At 35.2% G+C, this 11,420-nt stretch overlaps 1 protein-coding gene across 1 annotated transcript; it reads right to left on the minus strand.

Annotated features, from left to right (window-relative positions):
- Window positions 1–1,320: 1,320 nt before the first annotated feature.
- On the minus strand, window positions 1,321–6,953 carry LOC105220354 (uncharacterized). Its single transcript, XM_054235466.1, has 2 exons — window positions 5,268–6,953; window positions 1,321–4,451 (listed from the first exon to the last, which is right to left on the minus strand). Exons 1-2 carry the CDS (start codon window positions 6,471–6,473, stop codon window positions 4,380–4,382), a joined length of 1,278 nt encoding a protein of 425 aa, XP_054091441.1. The 5' UTR covers window positions 6,474–6,953; the 3' UTR covers window positions 1,321–4,379.
- Between the last annotated feature and the right edge of the window lie 4,467 nt (window positions 6,954–11,420).

Genomic DNA, 11,420 nt, shown 5'->3' on the forward strand with positions numbered 1-11,420 from the left:
TTTGTTCAGGTCAACATCACTTTTACTCGACACTTCATTATGCTCCAAATATGTTCCAAGGCCTGAATCGTAGCGGGATTGTCCGCAGATACTTTCGACTTTACATATTCCCATAGGAAAAAAGACTAACGATGTGATGTCACGCGATCTTGGTGGCCAATGCAAATATATCCATTGATTGATGCAATGTGGGAGAAGTGTCGCCGTCTTGTTGGAACCAAATGTGACCGAGATCACGAGCTTCAATTTCAGGCATCAAAAATTCGGTTATCATGGCGTGATAACGGTCGCCATTGACGGTAACGTTCTCATCGCCAACATTTTTGAAGAATAATGGGCCGATGATACCACCGGTGTTTTCCATTATTCGCGGTACGATCTGCATATCACAGTGCAAAAAATAAACTAAAACTTGTTATTGCAGTTATCGCCAAACATCGCACAAATTTATTGTGCAATAGTTCAGACTTGAGTAAAATATAATACTGATTTTTATTTTAGGACAATATCTTCGCAATTTTGCACAAACATCCCTATACACCACACAAACGACCGACGCTAGTCTGTTATTGTGCAATGATTTTGTGTGGTGTAGGGGCCCAATAATGTCCGGTAATGAAACCATTGGTTTGCTGCCTTAATTTCTGATACATTTTCGAACCAAGCTCCGGTTAGCCAGCGTCTCAAATTCTTCGCACTCACGTCTTTCCGTCTCTCTCTTCTTCTTCTTGAAGAGACGCATCTCTTCATAACTTTTCTCGTTCTTTCGTAGCCCGAGTAACAATCGGCTGAAGGGTGGATTTTTAGATAGTGTTTTTCTGTGCAGTGACGGTACGGCATTTATCATCATATCAGGAATTTCCTATCACCTCTTCCGCAAAGGTATGAAAAGAATGGATGGAATCTCACTGTTCGTATATGTACTCTTTATGTCAGTTATTTTGCTCAAGTAAAAACGATAGTCGAGTGAGAAATTCATTGGCTGTCTGTTACGACAGCTGCTTTTCTACGTACAGCTTTCGTACCGGGGCATGTGCGCACCATGGCTGCTACAAGATAGTGTCGATTTTAATAGCTCGGATAGAACGTACTGGAAGCACATGAAACGTGCCATCAGTATATCACAACGTGATCAATTTGGTTGCGCGTGTTTTGATCGAGGGACAGCCTGGTAGCTTTAAGCCCAAGCCTGGTGAAAATTCTCCGAGTGTTGATCTAGAGATGCCTTCCTTGACCACTTTGGCGTGGAGTCGCTGTTTATTATACCCCTTCTCGTTGGTCTCATCGTCTTTTTACCTGAAAAAAAAACGGTTTACTGGCTATTCTAGTGGATCTTCCAACCAATTTTTATTATTATTTATTTATTTAAATTTAAATAAACTAGAAAATGTGAGTTAGAATTTTTAAATGTTTTAACGAATTTTTAATATACATAAATATAGATTTATTTTTATATATTTACACTAGCAGACCCGGCCACACGTTGTTGTGGCTAAGGTATACATTAAATTAAGTTGGTCCAATCTTGGCTTCGGCGACGATATTGATTACTCGAGGTCGATTTATGTTGCGCAGCATGATGACAACTCACACTACTTTTAATTGCAAAGTAAGTGGTGATAGTACAGGCAATTTTAAATAGTTTGGGATAATTGACTACGTCATCCTGGTTTGTAGCTGTGTCAACTCTCCTGGACCGAAATTCTAAATTGTCGCATTAAGATCATCGATATCTTTGTTTTTTTTTACCACCAATATAGGTCATTCAATCAGTCATTTATAGTTATCATATTGAGGTTTCATGTCAGGAAAACTTCTCTTTCAAGTCAATGAAGTGTTTAAACAATGTAGTTTCTAACAAACCTTACCGCTGGTGGGGGGTAATGAAAGACTTGCATTGAGTGAGAATCTAATTCATTCTAAATTTATTTTCTTTTTGTCACTGCTTAAATACAATTTTTGAATACATCTTAAGAACTAATTATATGTGTATGTGTGTATGTCTATATGTATATTTTGTATGTTGCACGACAAGGAGTTATTTCAAATGCATACAAGCAATTGCCCAAATGTATTTTTATAACCAATAGGTTATCTTGTGCATACAAATATGTTTGTTCATTAATAGTTGAGTGCATGCGTGTTGCATATAGATGCATGCGTGCCTCATATAAGTGTATGTGTGTTGCATGTATGCGTGCAACATATAATGTATGCTAGTTGCATATTAATGCATATATGTTTATGTGGTTTCTTTTACATGCAATGATTTTCAGATTTTTATGATCAAGTCTCATATTACAATTTTGTTTCTTAACATTGCATTTTATATTTAGTGGACTGTATATTATTTTGTTTAAGTTATTCTAATACAAATTTCATGTTCATATATTTATGAACAATGAAGTGACAGAAACCTGTTGGAAATGCTATTAATCCATCGAGGTGTCAACTGCGACCCTACCATTTCCAACTGCTTCTACAATCGCAATTTGATATTGTTGCAAAAACAATCATATGTTAGTTGTTAATTGGCGACATATAACCACAAATTAAATGACTTTAGACATGCGATTAGCCCGTCAGTAACAGTTGATCCAGGAATAATTGGAAGAGTCTGGCGTAAATCACCTGTTAACAGAATCCTGGCTCCACCAAAAACGTTTATCGACAATCAAGATATTTTAAAGTCCTGTGCAGTACCTCCAGCGACTTCTTGAATATTTGGAAAATCTTCGATATAGCGCTATTTTTGGCGATTTTCCGACTGGTGTTTCGTTCATTTGCAATTTCAACAATTTCAAGGCCGAATGTGCCGTTTGTTTACCTACTAACAGGTGCCTATTCCCGTTAACCTTGGAAACCTTGGAACCTTGGTGAAAATGAGTGAAATTGGTTCTGGAATTACTTCAGCCCTCATATATTATATATGATGATTTTCTAATGGACTATATGCCGAAAATATAGGTCAAATTGTGTGTTACCTTAATAAAATTACATCAATAAATTGCGAGAGTATCGGTTTGACCCGAACTTAACCTTTCCTTATTTATTACAAATTGTTTTGGGCTATCGACACAACCTTATACAATTGAATAATAACAAAAATAGTTTAACAAAGCAACAATGACGACCTTCAAAATATTATTTTTTTGTTTTCTCTTTTTATATTTTTCTTGTCAACTCGAATAAAATTTTCTTATTGATATCTTCCTCGCAATTTTTCCATATTTACTCACTTTCTAATCTTTTTCTGGCCTTCCACAAATATTTCAAGACTAAAATTAGCCAGATCGGTTTGAAGTTCAACAACCAATAACTTCCCGATTTTAGAAAATTTTTAATTTTCTTCGCGGAAAGTTAAAAAATTTTAGGGGTGGACCACCCTTAACATTTAGGAGGATGAAAAATAGATGTTGTCCGATTCTCCACCCTAGCCAATATGCACGCTAAGATTCACGAAAATCGGTCGAGCGGTTCCAGAGGAGTTCAATAACGTACACCGTGACACGAGAATTTTATATATTAGATACAGAAAAAGAAAAGTTTGGACAAAGGCCGAGACACTACTTTTCCTGAAGTGCTATAGCGATAGAAGGAGGAGTTAATACACTTACGGAAGAAAAAAATTGTTTTTCATATAAATGTAAACAAAAGCATAAGCATGCAATGAAATAGCTAATTTCTTCTAAAATGTAAGTTCTAATAATAACGTATTTATGTATACTTGTTTAGTAATTAGTGTTTTTTTACTAATTGTGCGGCTAACAACAGCACAGTCATTGCTAAAAAAACGCAGCATTGAACTGTTTTTTTTAGATAAAAAAATTGTTTTTTTTTTTTATTGTTTTATATATGCATGTACATTAGGGTGGCCCTTAGTTGTATGGAGGATAAAAAAAGTTTCTGGATTCTCGATCGCACCCCCTAGAAATATGCGAATAGCCCAAAAACTAGTATATACAAAGTTTTGGGTCAATCAAAAAAGGTTTAGAGGTTGCGCAAGGAGCTTTTCCATATTACTCTCAACTTTTCTATAAAATGCTGACCTTTTAAGCACTCGTCAGTCATGATAAGACCCGGGTTCGCCACAGTATATATCTAGAAACTTTTGATCTGCGTCGACAATACTCTGTAGAACAATGCTGTAGTTTCTTTTCCTATCAAAAAAAAATATGCTTATCATTAACTGGTCCGTTAATTGTTATATGAGTAAAATAGCACCAATTACACCTAGAATTTTTTTCCTTATTTTTATTGAAATAATCAATGCGAAACCAGTCGAACAATATGCCGCGCAGTAGATTTTGTTACACCAAACAATATGGCAAGTTCCCGGTATGTTATTGTGTTACTTAAGTACCATACATACATGTACATCATTGTCTTCGCAGGAATTTTCGTTTTTCCTGACGTTGTTGCAACATGCTGTTCACTTTATTCATACCTCCCTGCAAAAAAAATTACTTCTATAGAAAAGTTACAAAACTAAAGACATTATTACCTATTAAATAGTTTAAGGGGGATGGGGATGGGGTCATATGTAGAAGTTCATGCACATGTGTGTTGCATGTATGCGTGCAACATATAATGTATGCTTGTTGCATATTAATGCATATATGTTTATGTGGTATCTTTTATATGCAATGATTTTCAGATTTTTATGATCAAGTCTCATATTACAATTTTGTTTCTTAACATTGCATTTTATATTTAGTGGACTGTATATTATTTTGTTTAAGTTATTCTAATACAAATTTCATGTTCATATATTTATGAACATTCTGCCAGGGGCCAAAGTTTTATTCGATATGCAATGGCTTTGTTGCTTACCATTGCACTTGACATTTAGTGGACTGTATATTATTTTGTTTAAGTTATTCTAATACAAATTTCATGTTCATATATTTATGAACATTCTGCCAGGGGCCAAAGTTTTATTCGATATGCAATGGCTTTGTTGCTTACCATTGCACATGTTATTTAGTGGACTGTATATTCTTTTCATTTAACTTATTGCTTATTGTCAAAAATATAATGTTCTACATATAATTCAATCTTAATGTAATAAATCATTCATGTTCATATATGTATTTATGAACATTTTGCCAGGGCCTAAAGTTGTATCTTAACTTTACTTGTATATTATGGTTTATATATATTCTGTGTTATTTACCATACTCGTAATAAACGATTATATTCCGCTTTGAATTTATTTTAGCTGTTTTGCCAATCGGATCTAAATATATTTTAGTATTATTTCTCACCTTTATTGATGCTTCTGGTTTAGTTGAATGATTAGCATTAATTGCTTTAATTGTTTTGTTTCCTGCCTCCCAAATTTCTCCGAAGTGAGAATCTGCCGGCCGGCGAAAGTTATAGTGCACTTTGTCTGATATCGTCTTAACATGAACGTCTTCACCAATCATCGTTGCCGGAATCTGTGTTATGGTTATTCTCTTGCTCATGCCCGATTTTCTCCTGTATTGCTGGAAATTTTTATCTTCCTTCCTTCCTTCGTTCATATAAAATGGTTTGGTTTTAATGTTGTCTTCGAGTTGGTTAATTTCGTTGTCAATTTGTTGTTCGATTTTGCGATCCTCGGTTTCGGGTTTCTTAGTAAAAACTCCTTTTGTATCTTTTTCTTCAGTTAAACAGAGTTCATGATTCACGTCACTTTCGGAAAATCTCTCCGGTGGCATATTTCCATCGTCAAATGCATTGGGTCCAACAGTGGTAGCGGTGCCAAAAGTACTTTTACCATTATCAAAAAGTTCACAATGTAAAGTGGTACCGGTGCCAAGAGTAGTTGCATCACCATCGCGAAAATTTCCACTAGTTCTGTTAGCTGCACCTTGACCGAGCGTGGATCCAAAAAGCCCTACGGACTTAGCGGCAGCATTGCCAAACAATGAAGTTCCAGTGAAATCAGTGTTAAAATTCAATGGTGCCGATGATATACGAGTAGGAAAATCATATGTAACAACCCGTGAACTTGCAGGTTTAGCTTGCGTTGAATTGAATAATTCTCTGCTAGTTTTCCTCAGAGAGAACTTTGTAAAATCTGTTTTTTCTGTAGATATTACATTAAAAGCAGTTTTAGGGTCGAAACCGGTTGTAACGTATTTTTCCAATTTCTCCGTTATTCTTTTCTGTGTAATTTTATATTTTTCTCGAAAATCCTCCATTTTTTCTTCTAGCAGGTATTTTGCCAAGCCGTTGAAATGGATATCTTGGATTTCATAGAAAGCTTCTTCTACGTATTCAAATTGTATTTGAAGCTTGATTTTAAATTCTCTCATTTGCTCGAGAGAATCCAATGCATTTTCTTGAATTTCTTCCAATGTATTTTTGAGCTTTTTTGCTCGACGTTGATATCTTCTTTCAATAACAGAAGTATCTTCATATGTATTGATGGCTTGTAGTACAGCAAGATCTCCAAACTCCTGTTGTTGTCTTACCATATTGTCCATATTTGCTTCTTTTATATGGTTTTTGGTTCATTTGTTAATTATTTACATACTTTTTCGCTTTTACTTTTACGAAAAGTATGTACATATATATTGTATATATATATGTACTACTATAAATGCGGATAACCTTTATTATTCCGGCTTACATGTATCTTTATTTTGCAAAGTAATGCTCTTTTTCTTCTTAGAGGCTTATAGTACTCCCAAATTCATAATAGTTGCCTGTATTTTCTAATAGCAGGACTTTTTCTTTGGCTGAGCGCTAAATCCGGCTCGAAGGACCAAAATGTTTAAACAATGTAGTTTCTAACAAACCTTACCGCTGGTGGGGGGTAATGAAAGACTTGCATTGAGTGAGAATCTAATTCATTCTAAATTTATTTTCATTTTGTCACTGCTTAAATAAAATTTTTGAATACATCTTAAGAACTAATTATATGTGTATGTGTGTATGTCTATATGTATATTTTGTATGTTGCACGACAAGGAGTTATTTCAAATGCACACAAGCAATTGCCCAAATGTATTTTTATAACCAATAGGTTATCTTGTGCATACAAATATGTTTGTTCATTAAGACCGTTTTCACACGGGCAATTTTTGTCGCGGCAATTCTTAGTTTTATAGGAGAGGGGGCGACGAAGAGAGGAGAATTTCTCTCTCTCTCGCTTCCCTTGGTCGCCCCCTCTCCTATAAAACTAAGAATTGCCGCGACAAAAATTGCCCGTGTGAAAACGGTCTAATAGTTGAGTGCATGCGTGTTGCAGCTGGTATGATGAGGATTGTCGTCTCGCAGTGGAGAGAAAACAGACTGCCTACCTCGCTATGTTGCGATCGACCGCAACACGAGCGGGATGGGAAAGATACCGAGAGCTGAAGACGCGAGACGCATTTGAAGACAAAAAAAGAAAGAGGCCGAAATGCGTGAGTATGCAGAGCTTGACAAGCTGGCCGACAGGGGTAATGCTCGAAAATTTTACGAAAAAATTAAGCGACTTAACGAATGTTTCAAGACCGGAGCACACTCCTGTAGGACCCACAGAGGTGATCTAGTTGTTGATGACCAGAGTATACTGTGTTTGTGGAGGGAACCCTTCTGCAGCCCGCTGAATGGCAATGAAATTATAACACCAGGAGATGTCGAACCCGATTCCCTAATCGACGACGATGGAACAGATGGTCCATTGCCCGACCGTGAAGAAATTAGAATAGTAATTACCCGCTTGAAGAACAACACGGCGGCGGGGGCCGATGGATTGCCGGCCGAGCTATTCAAATACGGCTGCGAAGAACTGATAGGGTTTTCAGCTACTGGCGTACGCCGATGATATCGCTATCATTGGAAACAACAACCGCGCCGTTAGTTCTGCTTTTTCCCGCCTGGATAGAGAAGCGAAGCGAATTGGTCTGGTGGTGAACGAGGACAAGACGAAATATCTCTTGTCATCATATAAACAGTCAGTGCATTCGCGTCTTGGCTCCCACGTCTCTGTTGACTGTCATAACTTTGAAGTTGTAGATAATTTCGTATACCTTGGCACCAGCATCAACACCGATAATAATGTTAGCCTTGAAATCCAAACTGTGTCTACGAGAAAGCGTTGTCTACGCCAGTCAATAAGAAGAAGTCTACCATACAAAATAAGCTAAAAGCTTAATTTGATGTTTAAATAAAACATCCCAATTATCTGTCATCGATTGGTTAATAGCCTAGACAGACGGCAAAGTTAATTCGGATTAACTGCACTTTTAATCAGTTCCAAATAGGTAGGTGACAGACGGCATCAAAGAGAGTTATAAACTCCCATAAATAGCTGATAATGCATAATATTTCCATTTTGGTAAAATTAAAATGAATAGAAAGCAATTATTGCGGTTGTTAGCCAATAATTACTAAAAAAAAATATACATAAATACGTTATTATTAGAACTTCCATTTTAGAAAAAAATTACCTATTTCATTGCGTGTGTATGTTTTTGTTAACATTTAATTGAAAAACAGCTGTCAGTATTGCATAGTTTCATTCACAATAGGATAAAAGCGGCCATGTTTAAAAATGTCACGAGCTCTCACTAACTCTCTAAAATTTTGAGGATTAAATGGGAGTTAGCAAACGGAGTTAACTGAGATAACTCTCGAATTAACCCGATTAAAGCAGTTAATCCGAATTAACGCCACCGTCTGTCAGGGGAATGCAAGAAAACACACGATCAAGTAATTCAAACGAACAGGCAACACTTATGGTGCAAAATGCACTGCACTAAAATGTCCTATTAAACGTGTGCAATAGTGTTACTTTAAGGGGATTCTACTACACCAAAATATGCAATAGCACGAGAACACTCCATAGCAGATATCAAAATATTAGGGAAATGTGTGTGTGCGCAACCCGTGCATTGTGCAAGGGTTTTGCAAGAGCAAGAGCATTCTCCTATTATATTCTTTGGAAATCCTATTATATTCTAGAAATAAATCTGCGTATTAAAAAAATTTACCCTCAGTTTCGAGTTGCGCCCATGCCTTGTGTTTTCTCTAATCAAATGTAAAATGTATTACAAAGAAAATAATATATTTGTATTGTCTTTTTTGACAATGATTTGCCCTCGGCGCTAGTTTTACCAAAATGCGAATGAATTTTAATGAGTTAACCACATACACTCTTGTACGTATTCAACAGGATAACATTGCATAAATTGCATTGGTAAACCTTTTTTTGCGAATGATTGAGCTCTTTCACACGGATCCTCCTGTTGCGGCATTTGTTAGCTTATAAGAGAGGGGGCGACGAAGAGAAGAGAATCGCGCCGAGTCTGCTGTGTTCGGCAACACGCTTTGTGTTCTTATTCGTAACAGTTCGCTGCTACGTAACAGTTTGTCATTTGCACACATTTAAAATTTATGTATACAATATATTTGAAAATTTGAATTTTAAAACTTATTTTTTGTGTGTAATTTGCAAATACATATAGAAATATGCATAATATAATTTAAATATGTTAGAAAATGAAGAATAACGATTCAAATTAGCTAACATACAAGAAGTTGAGAAATTGTTATGAAAGAGAATGTGAGAAAAACACGAACAGAGTTGTGGAAAGCAAATTCCTCGTCTGAACGCAATGGGCGACAGCAAACGAGAATCTCACGAGAATTTGCTACAGAAGTTGACCCTTGTGAAATCGCACATTAAGAGGACATTTTGGGGCAGGGTTGCACCACATGTTCTGCCTGTTTGTTTGAGTTACTGGATAATGTGTTCGATTGGATTATCTATCATGGATAATATGATACGAAACTCTCTTTTGCTTGTTGAGAGAGCCCATGAACTCATTTTTGCTTTTGACAACAAAACCAGATCATGGGCTACTGAACAGCTGACAGTCAAAATGACGAGCTATCACTAAGAATCCAGCAGAAATAAATTATGTAATAGTTAGTTTTTTGTACGACAAGTTTTTTTTTTTTGTTGTTGAATTATTATTAATTTTTATGTAAATTGAGTTAATATGTGTATATTATTTAAGAAACGGTGGTTATTTGTATCAAAATAATATACTTCCTTTAAGTAGTCAAGTGTAAGTGAATAACAAGTGCAAAATATAAATGAAAAATCCGATATATAGCGAGAAATTACGTGTTAAAATTAGACAATTTTTAAACTTTAAACGCGAATATCTCGAAAACTATAATAATATATAACTATACTATATCCAGCAGCTATTATTATATATATTCTTAATCTGGAGGATCTCCTCTATCCAACAATACGCTCTTTATCCCCGAAATCGTGGGATGCTATAATAAATCCCAGCCCTTAAAATATATATCTATAAATGTATGTGTTGGCTTAATATTAGTTAAGAAGTTTCTATAAAACGCAAATTGCAAACCAATAAATAGCCAAGAAATCGAGTAAAAATCTCCTAACTTATGTTTTCCCTCAGTTATAAAAATGTTATAAAAAATGCGGACTTTGACAGCTCTCTCACGAATGAAAGAGTTTCGAATCATGTTATCTCTGTTATCTATAACGCTTAGTCACAATCCATATTGATATTATAAATGCGAATGTAACTCTGTCTGTCTGTTACTCTTTCACGCCTAAACGGCTGAACGGATTTTGATAAAATTTGGTATGGTGATAGATGATAACCTAGAAATTGTCATTGTTATAAATAATCACACCATCGTTCTTAGTGGGTAGGCAGTAGACAGATAACTAAATTGAGTTAGTGATTTTTAGTCATTTTTGTTGGGACTTTTGCTCTTTCACGTCTAAACGGCTGAACGGATTTTGATGAAATTTAGTAAGGTCATCGATGGTTACCTAAAAACGGATATAAGATCAAAATGATCACGTCATCGTACTTAGAGGATAGGAAGTATACAGAAAACTCAATTGAGTTAGTGATTTTTGTATGGGTTTTGCTGGGAGTTTTGCTCTATCATGCCTTAACGGCTGAACGTATTTTGATGAAATTTAGTTAGGAGATATTAATAATTAACATTTTGTTTTACATCTAATTTACAGTTACATATGTAAATATAATATAAAAATTAATTGCTGTTCGTTAGTCTCGCAAAAACTCGAGAACGGCCAAACCGATTTGGCTAATTTTAGTCTTGAAATATTCGTAGAAGGCCAGAAAAAGGTTAGAGAGTGAGTAAATATGGAAAAATTGCGAGGAAGATAAAAGAATTTTGTTCGAGTTGACAAGAAAAATATAAAAAGAGAAAACAAAAAATTAATATTTTAAGGTTGTCATTGTTGCTTTGTTAAAATATTTTTGTTATTGTTCAATTGTATAAGGTTGTGTCGATAGATCAAAACAATTTGTAAAAAATAAAGAAAGGCTAAGTTCAAGTCCAATCGAACATATTACACTCTCGTAATTTATTGATATAATTCTATTAAGATAACACACAATATGAGCTATATATTCGGC

The sequence above is a fragment of the Zeugodacus cucurbitae genome, chromosome X (genome assembly GCF_028554725.1).
Source record: "Zeugodacus cucurbitae isolate PBARC_wt_2022May chromosome X, idZeuCucr1.2, whole genome shotgun sequence".
Lineage (NCBI taxonomy): Eukaryota > Metazoa > Arthropoda > Insecta > Diptera > Tephritidae > Zeugodacus > Zeugodacus cucurbitae.